Genomic DNA, 20,810 nt, shown 5'->3' on the forward strand with positions numbered 1-20,810 from the left:
TATTTTTATCCAAAGGTGTTTAAAAAAAACAAAAGCCATAAAGCACGGCATCAAATATGAACCATCAGCAAGGAGTGCTTATGAAAAATACACTGGTGTTAAAGTTGAACAAATAGATTTAGTTGTACTAGAAATAAATCCCTGGCTAGGATATAGCCAAGACGGTGTGACTTTAGATGAAAATAGCAAACCTAACGAATTAATAGAAATTAAGTATCCAGTCTGTGGTAAAACGAAATCTATATCAGGCATTGCTCAGTCTTACATATTTAAATAAGGATTTAACATTGATTTAAAAACATAACTATTTTGCACAGATTCGACTTGGAATGGCAATCTTGAATATGCAAGCAAGCAACTTTATTGTATACGCGTCTTTTGATAATAGTTTTCTTATTATAACAGTTCAATTTGATCCAGAATTTACGTTTAAAAAATAGTTACCACAATGTAATGTTGCAGCACGTTTGTATTAAGGAGGGATTAATAAAATAAATTATGATTAAAGTAAAATGCATTTACACAAAAAAAAATTTATGCAAACATTTTATAAAATATATATTATAAGTTACACATACTTTTAAAAATTTAATTTACATTTTTACTATGAAGTTATGTTGACGAACAAAATTTGTCATCATTGAAAATAGGATTGCTTAGATTTACGACTGCACATAAAATGGTTACATCTTCTCACTTTTTGGTACAAGATGCCATTTTACTACTCAGTATTTCAAATACTTTTAATCGTTGCTTCAGTCTTCCAACATGCACTCATGCGCTCGCAATATCTGCATTCTCTACAGTATCATCTGCAGAGAATTGAACTTGATCCTTAAGGAATGGTGCTTTAATCAAGTTTACATTATATTCGGAACATAAATCACCTATTAAAATACCTCTGTTCACCATTACTGGCACACCATCCTGTAGTTGTTGCAGCAAAAGATTTTGTTCAAATATTGCTTTATCCGAGGCCTTGCCTCCGTACAGTTTGCTTACAAAAGATATTATCCGACCTAGTGTTACTCCTGTCATAAATTTTATAGTGTATCTTCCTTTATAATTTAAATAAATTGTTACTTGACAACAAATTCTTTGGTTTCTGTATTTCTATCTCGTGTCAGTATATTTATTTAAACATAATGGGATGTTTCTCAAAATTTCATCTCCTGATAGGAAATGAATATATGGCCTTAAAATGTCACATAAAATGTCCAACATATTACAAATAACTTCTGAACAATATCTGTGACTAGCCGCTGGGAACAAAATAGATAGAAATGAGTAACTTAAATTCTGTTTTAGTTTTATAAAAGTCATTAAAACTCTTTCGCAAATAGTATTATCCCATTGTGCTTGCTTAATTGAGTTGTAGCTCTTCGTCAGTTTTAAAAAAATTAAAAAAATAAGTACTGCTTAAATTGCCACTTTTGACTTGTACTTTAACATCAATCAAAGTTGGTTCTTGCGCAATAGCACCGGATTTTTCTCCTACATTCACTTCTTCAAGGGGTGTGTCACTCCAAGCAGCAGTAAGAGTATTGTCCTCTTCAACAAGATAGCAATTGCACTTGGTTTCCTCTTTTCTTGAATTTAACTCGATACGTTTCACACACTTTGCCAGTCGAATTTCTTTTTTTAACATCTTTACCCGAAGGTTTATGAGTTCTTATTCTTGACTGTGGTAAATTAACAGTTGGTACAGCTGTTCCTTTCAAAAAACGTGCTCCAGCTGGGTAATCTAAAAAAATTAAAATAATATGAAAAAATTGACCGCTTAACTAATTATTTATTATCTATCAGAATATAAATTTAATTTTTATCAAATGTAAATATATTAGCTTAAAATAATATACATATATTATAGTTAATTATATTGTGAGGTTAAATATTTAAATAATGATTGAAATTTATAATACAATTGATATGCATACTAAAATTCAATAATTCAATAGAAAATTTGAGAATAATAATTTACCTGGTCTTGTGAATACAGAGTAGTCATCTTTAACAAAATGAAGCGAGCAAACTCTCATACTTTGCGTCACTTCTTTCCCCATTTTTAAAATTTTTTCCCACAACTTCCTTCTGTCAATCATTTCCGATTGTCCTAGTTTATTTACATGATTAATTTGCACTTTGCCGGCTTTAGGGAAGTGGTGGAAGCTCAATTCTGGATTCCTGCAGGCTTTACTATTGCAACCGAAAACACAGCAGAATATTTTGCTTTTCGACGCTTTTGGTGGAAATTGCACTCCGGCCTCCATAACTAAAAGTAAATTGATTATAGTAGAACAATTTATACGCAGAAATGTTATCACAATCAAGTTAAAATGTTAATGTTAATCCATTTATTACACACTTTCAATATGCTGCAGCAGGCAGCGACCCACTCTTTCAGGTTCTGATCAGGTTCGGGCGGAAATCCCGTACCCATGGACATAGGAATATAGGGACGGAGGAATAGTTGCGGGGGTTGATATCCTTGCGGGAGGGGCGACGAGGTAACATACGCCTTCTTTCTATTGGCTGTTGCTTCGCAAAAGCGCAGTGATGCGTAATGATGAACGTTTGTCGCGTCGCAAGCTTAGAGCATATACTACTGGAGGTCTCATCTGTGATGCCAGATCGGGGACGGGTTTCCTCGAGAATTTCCCCCACCTCGCGCACACTACGCCGGAGCGGCGCGTCCGTGAGTTGGACTCCGAAGCGCCGAGCTCACGGACACGCTGCTCCGGCGTAGTATTCGCGAGGTGGGGGAAATTCTCGAGGGAACCCGTCCCCGATCTGGCATCACAGGGTCTCATTGCCTTATGTTTCCTGTCCTCGAAACTGTCGCCAACATCACGCGAGAGAGAAAGACATGTGCGAACTGGAGCGAGAGAGAGAAGGATTGAGAATCTACACTTCTCTCGCTCGCACGATGTCTTTCTCTTTCGCACGATATCGGCGCATGCGCAGTACGGTCGATTAGGAATCTATACTTCTCTCTCTCGCACCAGTTCGCATATGTCTTTCTCCCTCGCGTGATGTTGGCGACAGTTTCGAGCTCTCAATGAGACCTCCATGTCTATATGCTCTAAGGTCGCAAGCAGGGATAGTGGCAGCCATATTTGAAGCGTTTCTCATAGTGTGGTATGCAGGGCGCATTCACCTCATATATTTTAATAATTATAGACGCATATTTCTCTTCAATTTTCATTATTTTTACAATTTATATTCGTGAATAATCGCTTCGTTAGTATATACTTACAATTAGACGTCTGTATGTACTAATCTGGAGCAAACACTTTTTCATAATTAGCGGTACGGAGCATGCGTAGAATGCAATCAATTAAATCCAGGCAAATGTAGGTGTCCCCCCTCCTCTCAAATACGTGTCACTCCCCTTGCCTAAAGTCGCAACTATTCCTCCGTCCCTATGGCCGGTATTCATAGTCGCTACTTATTCTTAAGCAAATGCTTAAGTATGCGGCATCCTCTACTAACCTAGTAGCTAGTCAAGGATGCCGAATGCTTAAGTTGGGTTAGGAGGTGCGTTTACCCCCTCCGGGGTCAGCTAGAGGTTGCTCTGTATCCCCCCACCCCATACAATTTGGGAGGGGACAGGTTTTGACCCCGTACAGGTTCCCCTGGGGACTTTAAGTCCCCATGGCAGTAGCCACTTGTGGGGGTAGGTTCTGGCGTAGGGCGGCCCTTCTGGCCAGCCAGTTACCCGACCCAGGAGGTTATGGCATGGAGGCGGGTGGCCGTTAAATGACCTGCATGCCATCCCCGCCCGGCTGATCACTTAAATCCCGGCCGGAGGGCTACGGGATCGTGTGGTCCATCGCGCCACCCTAACATAATTCGGAAAGAGTTTAACCGGAGGGAGTGATTGTACTCTCTCCTGGATGGGCCCCTCTGCTACGGGGGGGCTTGGCAGGAGTGGTACCAGTGCACCAGGGGGGGGGGGGGGTGACGAAGGCATCGTTCTGTTTGGAGTCTCGTCCAAGTCCTTCTCCCCGTCGTGCAGACCTCTCCGGTCAGGAGGCCACCCTGGAGTTTTTTCTGGGTGCGAACCCCACATAACGGGGGAGGGACGGGGTATCCATTAGGGATTTTCTCCAGGTATAAAAAAAGGTCTAGCCTATACCTGGTCTGTGGTATCCTATACATGGCCGAGCTACATTGTTTCGGTTAGGTAGGAAATGACATTAAAATGGTAAAAAATTATTTTCTGAATCGCCGAAAATTCTTCTCGCAAATATTATTTCTCTGCAAAATGAAACTATTTGTCAAATTTTAACCGAATCGGAGAATGGACGTTTTCGGAAGTTTAGCCCGTCGGTCCATTACCCAGCAGCCCATGAACACCTACAAATAATAATTTATCTCCAGAGATGAAATTTACAAACGTTATCAAAAGTCAATAATATATTACTTCTTTTCCTGTTTCTGATAACATAAGTTTCTGTAGAAAAGAAAGCATAATCGAAACATTCAAATTTCACATGAAACCTCGAATTTCCAGTTAATACGCTGTACAAACGTGATTTCTTTAAAAATTCATTCGCATATTTAAAATGTTATAATAACCATTACTGTATTTCTGAAGTCATTCCTATCACTTTCCAACAAAGGAACCAGAATTTTTTTTTACAACTTTGACAATTTACAAAGCCAAAACAGAACCCTGTTAAAAGTCCCTTGGAACCTTAAGTTTTTGCTACTTCGAAGGAGGGATGTTTTTAAATTGCCATTTTGTTAGTGGATATACACAAGTCTCATATTCCTGTACGACTTATTTATATAGTTCAGGTACATGTGGCTTTCATGTAAATCACGCAGAATGTTTCATTAACTAAAAATTAGCCGCACAAGTTTGGTATGTGGTCAAATACTTCACCACTGTTTTAATATGCCCTGTCATAATTTCATCGATTGCGGTTTCACGCTTGTGGCGACTCGACGCGAACACGTGGCTAACTTTATCACTTGTTAAATTTATTTTCAAACTGACGTCGATCGTAGCTGGATTAACAATCCTACCAGATAAATTTGTCACGCGAAAGTCATTCCTAGGATTAGTCACAGTAACCTACAGTAATTATCCGCTCCTAATCCTGTATATTAGTCATAACGCTAACTGTTCACGGTATAAGGGTAATAAATTTCATAATGTAGGGGTGTTTGGTGTTCAGGCAGGATCAATTAAACTGCGCCCTCGTGGACAGGTAGAACGTAGTTATGAAAAAAATGTTCTGGAGACGATGCCTTCGCCTTCGACTGCCTTCATCCATTCTTATCTTGCGCTCCCCGAGATTCACACTTCCAACACATACACTCTTGACACACGCTCCGGTCACCCAAATTCTCCACGTGCATTCGAAGAAACCATTCAAACCTCACACCCCTGACACCTTCGATATTTTACTGTGACAGTCTGGGCGTGAGAATAGTTGGAATTCGCAGATCGCGCACTCTTAGATTCTCACGATACGTTTTAGACACCGTCGCACAAGTATACCGTTTAGGTGGAGGGATTGTAATGTCGAAAGACAACAGTTTAGAATAGATGTATATTTAATATAAGTAGAGTCGTCGGTTGTACAGAGACTAAACTAAACTGGCTATGCGGCTTACTGACTTCTATATATTATGTACGTCTTACGGTCTAAGTTACTAGCTAGAGGTGGAGGAGTTGATGAATAAGGGTGCAAAGGTTGAAGGATGTTGTGGAGAAATGCGCGGGTGACTAGCTGGTATGACTATTGGTAAACAGGATGACTCGGAAGGTCGAGCTGTATGTTTATTTAGCTGACTATCAAACTATCATAAACATCCGCTCTCGATCCCAATCGCTCTGTTCCAAACGCACTTCATCAAACGAAGTCTTCGCACTCCCACAGTAATTATCGCGATAGTCGCCAACCGACCACCCCCTTTTTCCTTCATTAGACGAATGGGTTTCCCTTGTACGGACCCAACGAGATTGGGTCCGGTTGGAAATTCGACCATTCAGTAAGGGGCGACACATTCCAAGTGTCGCCAAGATAATTACCCATCCGGACAACAGATCCCTTTTAGCAATATCCTGATTTCCAGAGCAGTCCCTTTTTCTCAAATTCCGAGTGTCGCCAAGATGGCTCCTTCTGATATCAGATTTCCCAAACACCCCTTTTCCCAAATTCCGAGAGTCGCCAAGATGGCTCCTCCTGATATCGCCGTTTCCAAACACCCCCTTTTATCCCAAATTCCTTAGGCTGCTCGCCTAGCTCACCTCCCACCCCTTTTCGTAACTAAGTTAAATACCGGTCCCAAACCAAGGGACAGGACAGTCGCAAACCTAAGACCAGTCAAGTCACAACGCCGTTTTGAAACAAAGCACTGTAAAAACTTATAAATTGTACCAGTTATAGTAATAAAGAATCAGTAGTTATTAAATCGGAGTTACCTCGACGACATAATCAAACTGGCATGTTATGGGGCGCCTGAATTGTCACGCGGTGTAATATGAAGACCGTAGTTAATTAGAGCTAAGTATATAGTACAGTATTCATGTTTGCCTTCGAATGATGTAATAACTTAGCTACATAAAACCTACATACACACAACCTTCCAGATCTCCTGAAAAATAGAAGAGAATTCCATAAACAAAGGAGATGCAACAAACAACCAGCCACGCGTCGAGAATTATTTGCAGGCGATTGCGCACCGTTTCGTCGATTACAGCCCCCCATAGTTCTGGCAAAATATCGAATTTCCCGGATTGGGGCTAGGAAGAAAAAGCCCCGCGAGCTGTTGGAAATTTCACCAGAAACCAAAAACCGTCTCTGTGGCAGCGGGTCGCGGCGGTCCAGGGGGGGTGGCCGCCAATAATTCCGCGCAACGTTCATCCGTGCGTGCATCACACACGCGAACCGAAAACGCGGGGCGGTTAGCGTGCATATAACGCGCGGGGCAAACGGCGGATTACGAATGGAGCAGTCTAGATCTGTCATTCAGTTTAATCGTTTCCTATGCACTCCGCCGTGCCCATTGTCGTCCCGGCTCTATAATAATTTAATGCCAGATATAATAAGTTACTTGCTGTCTGGCCGTGTGCCAGGCTTGCCCTATTCATTCCTCTATGAAAGCTGAAAAGCGGCCGCTCCCCGCCGAACAGATGGAGCGTTAACTTATGGACTGTACGCCTCGCGGTGGCGTGGCGCGGCGTCGCGACGCGGCGCTCTGCGGCCCGCTCAAGTGAATTTAAACGTCGTCTGATCTTAATTGGTCAGCCACCTCTAATTGAGACGGCCATTATAGGCGTTTAACGCGCGATCAACGGGCATTATCATTTTTCCTCGCAAGAAGCGAAACTATAAGGACGACCAGCTCCATTTCGGCTCGGTCACTTCCGGTTGAGTGCTGGGTGGAAGGGTAACATTAAAGTGGGGATATGTTGGTTGATGTTACATTGGGTGGAGGTGAATAAATTGCCCTTTTTTTAGCGGTGTGATGGCTGGTATTATATTTTTGTGGATATTTGATTAATCTGTTAAGTGGGTCGTTTCGTGGTCAGAAACGGCTGGAGGGTGTTTATTCGTGGGATGACTTTAGCTGAGATTTAATTTTAGGGTGATTTGAGACACATCTGGGTATGTGAAAGATATTATTGTGAATTTGGTGAATTTGTGGCATCTTCGGGGTAAAATACTACTGTGTATGAAAGAAAAATTCACAGTTACTCGCACTAACATATTTTACATATTAAATCGACTTTAAAGTAAGAATCCGCCATCCTAATTCACATTCATATAAACCTTGATTAACCCTTCGTGGCCACACCTTATTATAACCACAAATTTGGCGCATGGGGTTCACTGCACCCCAGCGTCATTTTTGAATTACCATTTCCGTATTATTTAATCTTTTAACTTTTGAGTGATAATTGTAGGGGAGAGTGGGGACAAAATTAACATTTTTTATATTTAGCCTAGCTTACAATTACCTTTTATAGATATAAAAACGAAAATTATGCCTTAAGATAGTATGTTTCCTGGTCTATCATTTGACCCGAGATTCAGCCTTCCCCTTAGTGGCATTTATTGTTGGCATTTGGATGGCTAACTAATTTCCAACTTGGGGATGCTGTGGGCCAACCAGAAATGCTACTGGGGTTACGTGATAAGTAGTCAAACAGTTATAACAGTTTTTGCAGTGACTGTCATTGTTACTTTTGTCCTGCAGGGGTAGGACGAACGTAACACATCGTGGGGACGAAAGTAACACTAACTATTTTGAGGAGAATTAAGTAAAAACACTTCTTCCAAAGCAAAATAGGATTTTTATTATAAAAAACGATGGAAAGAAACATTTAAATAAACATATTTTAAGTAACGATAAAAACAAATAAATTTTAAATAACGGAAGATAGAAAGCATAAACAGCTTCGAACATTTCTTTGGTCTTGTGTATTTAGTTGAATGATAGGTATTAAATTTCACCTAATCCGAATTAAAATTATTAATTATTAACACTCAAAATCTAGACATTTGGGATGATTCTCTTTCGAACAGCTTTCACTGAAAGGGTCCAAACAAACCAGACGTAGACAATCATTGTCATCTGAAGAATTTCTGTCCTGTATGCTTTTTGCTCGTCCAAGTAACATGTTACTTTTGTCCCAGTAGTAACGTGTTACTGTTGTTCTGAGCCATGTTTTCAGAATAGAACTGTTATAACATACAAACTATACAAGACTTGTTGAAATCAAATGCCGCAACTTATAAAGACATTATCTAAGAACGCTCTAGCAAATAATTGGTTTGATATCTATAGTTTATCTATGAATATTAACAAAAAAACCAAAATAGGAGAAATTTAGCTGAATAATCTAAATAACAAATTCAGCTTGCCCAGAGTATGCGATTCGTCTTAGTGTTCAGCGTCACACAGTACAACAAAAGAGACACTATACACATTTAACTGTGTAAAACAAACGTTTTGTACATTCGTAATACTCATACAATCATGCCCTAAGTCTTTTTCTAGAAACGTAAATTTTGATATTACGAAATTTGTAGTTGAAAAAATAATTGTGGCAAAAGGCAATTTTTTTGTTAAAATTCACAAAATTTTTAAATTTTAGTATTAAAGTCTAAATTTGCAGAAGTATTGGCAAAGAAAAGAAAATTGCCTGGGTTGCGATACACCCCGTGTTACTACGAAGGGTTAATACACTTTTCTTTTACTTACCAGAAATATACACCTTTGTCAAAAGAGTGACCCAAAAAATAGCCTCTTTTTGGTCCCACGATTTTGGAATTGAATTTTATGCGAAACGATGCCTTATGATGAGACATCAATCACAATAAATTTTCAAGTTGAGATGACAATTAGTTTCTGAAATATGGGAAGTCAAAGAAGTGAAAATTCGTTATCGCTTCGATCTACGGACTTTTATGTCAGTCCGACAATTCAAACAATTATTTCCAGGGATTTTGCTGACTGCTAACAACGAATTGGAACTTAGATTTTCAAAATTCACGAAAAAAAATTAAAATCAAGAAATATAAATGACTGTGTAGTGGGTGCTTTTTTAAATATCGTTCACCACATTGATTCGGCCATTGTGAGTTTTGCTGACAGCTAACAATGAATTTGAACTTAGATTTTCAAAATTCACGAAAAAAAATTAAAATCAAGAAATATAAATGACTGTGTAGTGGGTGCTTTTTTTAATATCGTTCACCACATTGATTCGGCCATTGTGAGTTTTGCTGACAGCTAACAATGAATTTGAACTTAGATTTTCAAAATTCACAATGGCCGATTCAACATGGTGGGCGATATATTAAAAAAGCACCCACTACACAGTCATTTATATTTCTTGATTTTAATTTTTTTCGTGAATATTGAAAATCTAAGTTCAAATTCGTTGTTAGCAGTCAGTAAAACTCACAATGGCCGATTCAATATGGTGGACGATATATATTTAAAAAAACACCCACTACACAGACGTTTATATTTCTTGATTTTTATTTTTTTCGTGAATTTTGAAAATCTAAGTTCAAATTCGTTGTTAGCAGTTAGCAAAATCCCTGGCAATAATTGTTTAAATTATCGGACTGACATAGAAGTTCGAACATCGAAGCGTATGAGCTGACGCGTTAACGAATTTTCACTTCTTTGACCTCCCATATCTCAGAAACTAATTGTCACCTCAACTCGAAAATTTGTTGCGATTGACGTCTCATCATAAGGTATTATTTGGCACAAAATTCAGTTGCAAACTCGTGGGACCAAAAAGAGGCTAAAAAAGGCCTCATTTTTGGGTCACTCTTTAAGGCTGACTTTATTTACTTCCGTCGACGCGCTTCGGACGTGAATTTTACATTAAAGAGGCTCTCCTTTATTAATAACGTTATTCAGAAAAGGGAAAGGTAGGTCCTGCGTAGGAATCGAACAGTTTTAAAAGAGCCGCAGAATCAATAATGCGTCCGCGTTAGATGGGCAAGCAGTCGAAATTAATACCAAGAAACTGGAAATTGTCGGCGGGCGCAAGACATTTTAATTACAGCAATTTAAATTCAATAATTTTGGTATTTTGCTCCGGTTGGAGAAGCTGCGCAGCTGTTCTGCGAATTAGCATACTAAACTTTATCACCGGCAGCTCGACAAAGACGTGCCAAGACGGCTGAACTAATTTCGAAGATAGAATAAAGTTGGAAGCGTGCGCGCTCATCCCTAGCCACCTACGGAAATGATAACTAAAGAGAAACTAACATCGCCGTTACTATTTATTTTTCTCAAAACGCTGCTGCGCTCTACGCGAGCGGCGAACACGCGTACTACATCCTGCCGTATCCGGATACTGCTATTAGACTATGATATAAAATTTCAAGCTGCTTTTAATACGACTACCACAGCATTGTCTCGCGTTTTTTGTTTGCATACGCATATTTAGATAATTGTCAGAAATAAGAATATTCCATAGCTTAGAATAAGAATTTTTCAGGGACAAATTATAAAGTCGAAAAGTCGAACACTATTACAAACAACGAGTTATGACGAAGCTCGTGTTAAATTTCAGAATCAAAAAGCTAAAACACCGACGCATTTCACATTGAGAGCAAAAACGGACTAACTCACATTTTTTTCTTGCGAAATTAAATTAGTAGCAATAATGTATTCCAATAGGCCGTACCAATTATATAAAATAGAAAAAATTAATTTTTTTTTTACTGTGGATTAGTCCGTTTTTGCTTTCAATGCCTCAGTTTTGAGGTTTGAATCTTGTAACGTTGCTTCTTACATTCGACAATACATCACCTTTGAGCACGTAAAAGAATTCTCCTATCTTTGGCCTCGCAGAGACGCAAAGGGCACGAGCTCGCTTGAGACAGAAACCGCAGTCAGAATACACACATACCGCTGTATTTTATTACGTCCTACGACTTTCCCTCTTGCCGCGCAAATATTTAATCAAACCACTCGCGGATCCTGAGTTTTTCCCTTCGGATAACAAAAACCAACGGAATTCTCAATCCCAGATATATTAATTGGCCGGAAAGCGTCCCTCTCTTTGTTCCCCATTCGACTGTACAGAAGCGAGGCTGGAATCGGCGATTTTAAGCACCGCGAGCGCTGCGATATTCAGCGACCTTTTCTTCCCGGAATCGTAGCCGGGGAGCTCTATTTCAGTAACTCAGTAGTTCGTAATAATTTTATGGAAACGGTTACAGGCCCCGCTAGAGGCGTAACGGAGTGCCGGGTGGGCTTAGAAATTATCGAGATTTCAATTTCCCCGCTTCTAACGGACACTTTGAAATACGATCCAGGGTATCTTGCTCATTTTTATAGTCATTACCGCCGGCATAATTTTTCGTATATCCAGCGAGCAGGGGGTTGGAGAGGGCAGGGGGCGGGTAATGCCGTCCCCTATTTCTGGCTTGGTCGACTGGTATTCCGAGGGAGGGGGAGAAAAAGAGGCAGCGAGATGGAGAGAAAGAGAGAGAGAGAGAGAGGGGGAGAGGAGTTGAGAAACAAGTGGAAAGGAGGGAGGCTGGGATAGAGAGAGAAAGAGTCGGGGAAATTTGTATTCAATTTCAGTGGAACTGTTTTGTTTTACTCAGTTTCCCTGCATATATTACATCACAAGACGTGCTTGGCTTTTCAAACGATCTTTATATTATCAGTGCGGTTTTACAGCACACCTCTCGACGCGGAAGAGGGAAAACACATCCAGAGGATATCGTCGCTGCATATACGCGAGGGCCTCGGGGCGGTATTGGGGTGGGGGTGGGGGGTGGGGGGTGCGACGCCTTTTTTCTTCGAGGATTAGTACAACGCTCGAGTGTAATAAACGACGCCACTTTCTGGTGAGTTACTTTTTCATAGTACCCAGTATATTCTTTTACAGACGACGGTAAAAAGTTTGACGGCTCCCCCGCTCGCCCCTCTCGCACCGCCAGACACCGGCGTGGGTCTGCTTTATCCCTATCGCCCAGCATCGAAGGGTGGAGTTGCCGTAAATATCGCGATTTCAATTCACGCTATTTGCGCCTCATGGTTGCATTCGCGGGGAGCCTCCATCACGGTCAAGCATTTTAAGGGACTAGGCAGTCAGATCGCTGGGATATCAAGGATTCGTTGCGAATTAATTACAAGGGGATGACAGGAGGCACAGACCTTCCGTTTCATACAATGTTTGTTACTATCTCGTGGAGGGAAAAATATATTTTTTTAGGGCATATCTGTTTTAAAGTATTTTAGAAAAGGTGCCTTTGGTTTTGCACTGATATTGTGTTTGGAAATAAAGATTTTCAAGGAAAAAGGAATTGAACCAAAGTTATTAAAATAGCGAATAGGAGGAGGCGAATTTTACGACAAATATCGATTTCCCGGGGTAGATGCCTGTTCTTTGTTATAATACTTTCAGATTTTTCTTGAAATTTATAGTACTTTTACCTTTAGTCATAAGACATTAATACACTAATACTGATAAACACCTTAAATTTGCAATACTAAAATTATTGCTCAACTACATCGAGATTTCTAAAAACATCACTTTCAAAAATATCCATTTATTATTACAGATATATGTATCTCCGCACGACCAGAAACTCACAAAATTTGACTAATCACAAATTGATACTGTGCTCCTTATTCAACTGTGAATTGCACTGTTCTCTTTAACTCTGCTAATTCAACTTCAACAATATAATAATAAAATAACCCTTTGGCACATTATAATAACATAAAAAGACACAAATAGAAAACGGATAAATAAGGTAAAATGAAAACAATATACATCCTTATTATTATCTCCATCGACCAAACAACATTTTCTCCAAACATCCCCTCTGAAGGGGGTATTCTAGTCTAGATATTCGTTTTTCAAGGTGATATTTGGAAATTAATTCTGGAAAACCTATCGCACCTACACTGCAGGGGTTTCGCACACATATTTAGTAGTGTTTGAACTATCAACACAAATTTTTGGAATGCTTTATATTGAAATTTGTACAAGTTACACGCCGAAACGTAGGTCGTGTCATCAAAAACTGGCCCCATCGGGCGCACGAATTGCGGCCGTCCTAGTCATCTGAAACGAAAGTGCCAAATTTTTTTTAATCTATATGAGTGTAGTTATCGCCCGAACTAGATATAATCAATTCCGGACATTGCTACCGAAATCGTAGCTGTTTAAAAATTTATGTTTGATTTTTTCGACTTTTCTTGAGCTAAAACAAGGTTTGGGGGAGGTTGTATGAAAACTATTGATATAATTCTAGTTTGGGCTATAGGTACACATTCACTTTAAATGTGTGTAAAATTTTAGCTCAATCGGTCCAGTAGTTTTTGAGAAAAATGTGCGCCCGATCTAAAAAAAATTGTTTCGAGAAAAACACGTTTAAAGTTTTTCATGCAGTTACGACCTATCCGACTGAAGTTACGGTAGATAACAACTAATTTCTGTAACTTATCCTTAATCTGGTATACCAGGACCGTAGAGGAAACCTTCCTCAGCTTCAAAAAAATCATGTTGGGCAGCTCTCTCTTCTCTGCTGGCAGTCATAGCCTCTTTAGACACAAGGGTCGCGAGAACGACTGCCGGCCACGCTGCAGCCTTAAGCCCCTATAACTCTGGGAGTTTTTTCGAATTCCACATTAATATTTTAGGGACATATTTTCGAAACCCTAAGCTATTAGAAAATCGAATTTTTGGGTAATTTTTCCCCCCTTAAGGGGGTATTTTCCTGTAATTTTTTTAAAGAAAATAATATTAACATTGCATTAAACTCTTTTGGGATATAAGGAGGAATCTTTAAACTTGTTGAATTTTTTTTATGTCCATCCTTTCTATTATTTATTAATTATGGTAGCACCTATCGGAGTCATCTGATTGCAAAAAGAAGAAAAATTTCTTAAAGTCAAATAATTTACGCTGGGACTGGTCCTACAATTTTAATTTTAGTTTTTATTTATAATACTTTTTTCGTCAATTTAAAGAATAAAATGAAAAATTTGCCTAAGGAAAAATCTTACTTTTTCTTTCAAACGCTATAACTCTTTCAATTTTTCATTTGTTTTCTTTAAAGTAGACCAATCCCAGCATAAACTATCTAACTTTATGAAACTTCTATCTTTTTTGCAATCAGATGACTGTGATTAGTGTTACAATAATTAATAAATAATAGAAAGGATCGACATAAAAAAAATATTTTAGAAGATATAAATATTTTAGAATATTTAAATATTTTAAAGATGGCTCCTTAGGGTAGGTGCACCCTTTGTGGCCATTGCACTGTTTTTGGCCACATGCATAATTATCTTATTTTTAAACTGCCTGCAGATCATTATTATGCGGAGAATTTCGCATCATAAATATTTTGTTTAATATACCGCCGGAAATATAAGGTTACATTATTGCTTACACGGAAAAATATTACATTTTTTAAGAAGTGGCCAAAACTGGTACAATACCTTAAAGCCGTCACAAATGGTGCATCTACCCTATAACTCTAAAGAGTTTAATCCGAAAAAAGATTTTCTTAAAAAAAATCTTAAATATCAATTACTTTTGGGGTTGTTCGACTAGAATCCCCTCTTAAACCATCAAACACACAATTTACCCTTCGTGACAAAATTGAATTCAACCCTCATCTCACGATTAAATCCACACTTTAACCTAGACAACTCAACAAAATTTGTTCCACTCACTTGTACCCTACTCAAAATTAATCTATCATACTCTCCGTGCCGGCTTCCGCATTATTACGCGCCCCCGTGCATTTCCCCGCTATTACGATCGTAAGGCTCCCCCCGAAAGTTAAACGGCAAGCATCGGATGGTACATTATTAGACGACAGTTTCTCGAATTTCGAACGGAACCGCTGATCTCGCGCGGCCCGCTTTACAGTCGTCGCATAAAGGCCGGAATAATTGTTATGGATCGGAAAGTTCGCGGCGAGCGGGGCCCGTAGTGCCGGTAAAATTATACCGATAATCCCATTAAATCCTAATGGAGCCTTGCCGCGCGCATGTCGCGTCGAAAGACAGCCAGATGGCGGACCCTTTTTTTCCGTTTCCCTGTATCGCACGTACGTGCTTTCATTTTGGATGCAATAACATTTTCACCTGCACTCCGTATTCCACCGACCCCGCCGCAACGTTTTTTTCTATCGATCGGCGGGAAGAAACGAGTCGTACCGCGTTGGGCTTCATCTCCCGGGGAAATAATGTTGCGGGTTACATCTCGCCGCGCATAAACATCGTATGCAAAACTCTTCCAGCCCACAGGTGCACAGGCGACGAAGTCGGATGATTCTCGCTTAATTTCTCCCCGTCTCGTGGGTTCGGCGTATACAAATTTCCCGCCTTTCAACAGCGTCCCCCGCGTTCGTCTCGTTCGGCGCAGGTAGTCAGGGCGAAGGCTTAAGGATTCGGCCATTGTCGCGCGACGACGCTCGAAAAAGGGGCGTTAAGACGGAAACTTAAAAGATGATAGGGATTTACGTAAGGCGAAGTTGTGTGCTCGCGTGAGTCTGTTCCGGTGTATCGTGCCAGTTTAAACGAATAGGAATTTTATGACCCACTGCGGCACTAGTTGCTGGGTTCATAAGGGTACGTTCGTGTCTCTGGTTTAGAGTAACGAACGGGTGGAACGGTTAAATAGTCGATTTGGGTACGTTAATGCTGTTTGAACAATTTGACAATATTAATGCAACGTCTTGGTTGCGTATGCCTCGGCGCGGGATTTTCCATTTATGTTGTATCGTTCACAAAAGACTCTCGTCTCATGTCCCGCTTTATCTCTATAATATTCTTCGCAACAATCTTTCTTACCACGGGCCTAATTCTCTTTCTACTCGACATCAAAGTCTCCTTTCTGTACCGGTACACTCGACATCTAAATTTGAATCCTCCTTCGCCTATATTTCAGCTCATTGCTATAATTCCCTTCCACCTGATATTCGAGGGCTAAATTCGTTTTCTGATTCTAAATGTAAAGCTCGACGATATATATTTTTGGACTATGCGTCAGAATAAAGTTTAGATTCCCTCCGTTTCTATTTTTCTTCCTTAGTTTTAGTTTTAGTTTAATGTTAGTTATTTAGTTACGGTTAGACATCTAACAGTATTCTACTACAGCCTCGCCCTTTAATTCGATAATCTTTATGTATTGTTTTTCTCTGTATGTTTCAAGTAATAAATACGAATAACAATAATAATAATAATAATAATAATAATAATAATAATAATAATAATAATAATAATAATAATAATAATAATAATAATAATAATAATAATAATAATAATAATAATAATAATAATAATAATAATAATTAATAATAATAATAATAATAATAATAATAATAATAATAATAATAATAATAATAATAATAATAATAATAATAATAATAATAATAAAAATAATAATAGTAATAATAATAATAATAATAATAATAATAATGGCAATGTTGTAGACGTTCTGACGGTAAGTGTTTGAACTCGTTTATTCAGAAGAATTTAAGTAAAGTTGGAATTTTACTTCATTATATACACTATACAGCATGGTTTAATAACATGTTACTACGTTTTAATGATTTTCTTATTAAATTTCGTGACACAAAGAGATTCTTCGCACCGCGTAAATGCACTTAATGCTCTCTGTAAGAAGTAAATAGGGGTGTAAATTGAGAATTTTTAATAAAATTATTCATGCCTCTAAAGTTCTTATAAATCTAGTTAACTTTTAGTCGAGGCAATTTTTAAAATAATGCACGTGTGAAAAGTTAAAGAGAAATGTCATATTTGTTCCGCGTCTGACCAATGATGGTCTTTTTCCACTTGCTGAGTTTTACTACTTCTTTCTCCACTTTGGGCTTATTGATGCATCGTAGAGATCTATAACTTGATACACATATTGTTTATTATGTACACTGCTTTAACAATTACTTCGTGTAGGATTTGTTTAAATTAACATTGTATTTTTCTACCAGGGGGTTGATAATATTTCCGCAGCTGTTTAAGGCTTCAGAAGAAATGAATAGACCTACGTTATCTACTTTTCTTCAGTTCTACGTAATGAATATGAATTGACTACAGAACCTCTCTACTAGAGTTTCTTTTTTTTTATAAAGTTGTAAAATTCGAAAACTGGTTCGACGAATTCGAAAAAACCCGGGTTTATATACTAGAATTAATATGTAAAAATGAATTAATTATTTAATTAAAAACGTTAATATTTTGACTTGAAATCGCCTGGGACACAAGCATATTGTAGTAGGTAACAGTTTACTGTAAAACTAATCTTCATGAGTTTATATTTTCCGAAGAAAAATACTAAGTGAAATAAAGATTTATAATTTATATTTTGTACGGATTTTAGTTATTTTAGTTTTTCTCATTTGGTTTTGTATGCAGTATATTTTATTATGTTATATTTTTGTAGATCCATAAATATTAAATGAACTAAAAAATTGTACGCTTTTTAGTTATTTTAATTTTTTTATTTATTTGTTTTTTTATAGATCGAGTATATTTTATTTTGTTATATTTTTGTAATTCCATAAATAATAAAAATTTGAATTTTTTTAAAATAAGTACAAATATGTATTTTCTATTTTAATTATATTTTTTGTGAAAATTCTAAAACTGGTCCAACCAGTTTTTTGAGAATAGTGTAATTCGAAAACTGTTTTTTTTCAAAATTCGATTTTTGTATAAACCCTACTCTCTACATAAAACCCACGTAACCACAACACTGAAAGTATCATTTAATATCTGCATAGTAACTCGAAATCATTTTATACCGAAAATTGAACGTGTTAGAAACCAAACAGATGCTCATCATTTTCTTTCAATTTCTCAATTTTAGTACTTAAGCACATAAACAATTAGTGCTTAATGTATCAATTTTCTCTACACTTTATTTTTGGGAGCTAATCAATTCGGCTCCTGAAAATAGAGATTTCTATAACGTTGAGCAAAAAGTCAATGAAAGCAAAGATACACATCATTATTCCAGTATGCTTTAATCCTTGAAATTACACCCACACATTATAGAAATAAATAAATCCAATCCAATAAATTGTAGAATATCTTCTTGTTTTTGTAACCACAAACATTTCAAATTTCTTTCTGACAATCTATATATTTTTCTGCCCGTGGGCAATTACATTTTGATCACCAAGCAGAAACTTGCTGGGGCTGATAATGAGATAACCGTGAATCCATATCGAAGCATTAGGGTATGGTTACCCTTTAGGCACATGTACGGCTGCGAAGCGTTATTGGCAAATTAAAAGTGAATAAAGAGTAAATCATATTTGTCCGGCCAGCGGAGAATCCCCGAGAGGTTACTCGTGATACCGTGGTGTGTCAATAACAGGTAACGATTTCATGAGCAACTTTATCCTCCCTGTACGGTTTTATCAGGAGCGCAATTAATCTTGTCGATGTAACGTCCGGCTGAGCATAACTCTTATCATGTGTGACATTACCGCAACGTGTTCCTCGTCCATCAGCACCTTTTGTCTACCTCGTTTGCTTGAGAAAATATCCAAACTTCCAAGCGTTTTCCATATGGATTATTTGCCTGACACTCAAGATTTATATTTTGCAACTTGACACGGCAGAATTTATTTTTCAATTTATTACATGCTTAATTCCGCTGTGGGCTTGGCTAGAGAGTTTTGATGGTATTTAGGAAAGGTTGGGAAATCTTTAGCTATTTTGTATTCGAAAATTTGTTAAATATTGATTTCTGGAGAGCATTTTATTAAGGTGAGTTTTTAAGTTGACCTAACCCAGACCTAAACATTAGGTTGCTAAGAAGCGTTACTCTTTTTATAAAATAATATTTGTTTGGCAAGGAAGAATTAATTACGAAGCAAGTGTATTTTATCCGTTTGTACATGGTTGCATATCAGTTCCTTATTTAATAAATAATGTTAATTCGAAGTATGATAATTGGCTTTGTTGTAATTAAATAAATATTAAAAATTGCCACTGTAACAGTGAAAAAGTATGTTGAATTAAGCTTTAAAGCTGTACGTTAAGTTTTTAATTTAAGGCATTTGAAATGCACATTGGAGGTTTTACTACACTGGGAGGTATTCCTTTATGGACGCGCATGATCGAAAGTAAGGTTTTATATTGCATACTCGATACTTCATGTGAGTAGCTTTTTGCGATTCTGGTAGATGCATCGACAGTTTATGCGAACATTTTCTTGGCATCAAAGCGAGCATTTTGCAAAATACGATTCCTCGAAGCTACGTTGGCAACATATAATAGAAAGGGTTTGCTTGTAGTTGAATGTTTGCCTTGCATCACTTTGCACTACTCTTTATACCTATACATTTTTTCGCGAATATTGGAGCAAGAATATTGTGAATCCGGCTTCTTCACTAATTGATTTCGATCCCAGAATAAAATAGGCGTAGATAAGATTTCATTAAGTCCTGCACACGCCCGATAAATATTAGTTATTCATAACCGTTTCACTTTTTAATTAAACTTTTAATTGCCGTATTCCTCCGAAACTCAATCGGTATCCCACTCCCAAAACTGATTGTCGAACATGTACTGATAACTTTACCAATCTAATGAATTTCTCTGTTTGCAGAATTCTATAAAATTCACCACTTGTTCTTCCAGAGATATTCTGTTTTTGTAGTTTAAACTAATTTTCATGGAATATATAATACTCGAATTTAAATTCAAATTTCGTAGGTTAAATTCATCGTTCGACGCAGTGTATCCGAATTTAATTCTGCGCGTGATTCATTATATAATTGGATTTAGTAAACATTGCAAATGAACGTGATGCGAAATTTAAATTCTGCTCTGAATGATGGAGAATTTAAGCTGAGCTGATCCCAGGCCGTGAGATATATTAGCCCCAGAGCAACAAGTCCATCTGGGTTTGTCCAAGTTTCGTTTTGCCCTGCGAAGGCAATAAATACGCCACACGTTTATTTGAGATTCAAATAAGCTGACGCTTTGTATAAACGAAAGTTCTGTGTCAAGTGCAGCGCGCCGCCGCTCCGGACAATAATACTTACTGCAAAAAGTTTAATCGGTGCAATCTCGAGGGGCCAAACGCCAGTGAAGTAGCAAAGTTTCCACAACGGCAAGTACAACTGTAACAGATACACGTACGTTTCAAAGGAAGCCACGGTGGCACGACGAGAAAAATTTATATTGAAATATTTAATGAATATTCGAGGGTAAGGGTAATTGACAATCCATAAATGACGCAGTTGTTATAAATAGTGAAAGAATATTTTACTTTGATATTTACCTGTGGTATAGTAGTCGAAAATTCA

At 37.9% G+C, this 20,810-nt stretch overlaps 1 protein-coding gene across 2 annotated transcripts; it reads right to left on the reverse strand.

Moving 5' to 3' along the window:
- Positions 1 to 1,176: 1,176 nt before the first annotated feature.
- Positions 1,177 to 2,482, reverse strand: LOC143375506 (uncharacterized). 2 transcript variants are annotated; one of them, XM_076824702.1, is made up of 3 exons: positions 2,366 to 2,482; positions 1,982 to 2,272; positions 1,177 to 1,744 (listed from the first exon to the last, which is right to left on the reverse strand). In XM_076824702.1, exons 2-3 carry the CDS (start codon positions 2,268 to 2,270, stop codon positions 1,554 to 1,556), a joined length of 480 nt encoding a protein of 159 aa, XP_076680817.1. In that variant the 5' UTR covers positions 2,271 to 2,272; positions 2,366 to 2,482; the 3' UTR covers positions 1,177 to 1,553. The 2 variants fall into 2 exon arrangements, with proteins under 2 accessions (XP_076680817.1, XP_076680816.1); XM_076824701.1 differs by lacking the exon at positions 2,366 to 2,482 and having other exon boundaries at positions 1,982 to 2,353.
- Between the last annotated feature and the right edge of the window lie 18,328 nt (positions 2,483 to 20,810).

This window comes from Andrena cerasifolii, chromosome 12 (assembly GCF_050908995.1).
Source record: "Andrena cerasifolii isolate SP2316 chromosome 12, iyAndCera1_principal, whole genome shotgun sequence".
NCBI classification, from domain to species: domain Eukaryota; kingdom Metazoa; phylum Arthropoda; class Insecta; order Hymenoptera; family Andrenidae; genus Andrena; species Andrena cerasifolii.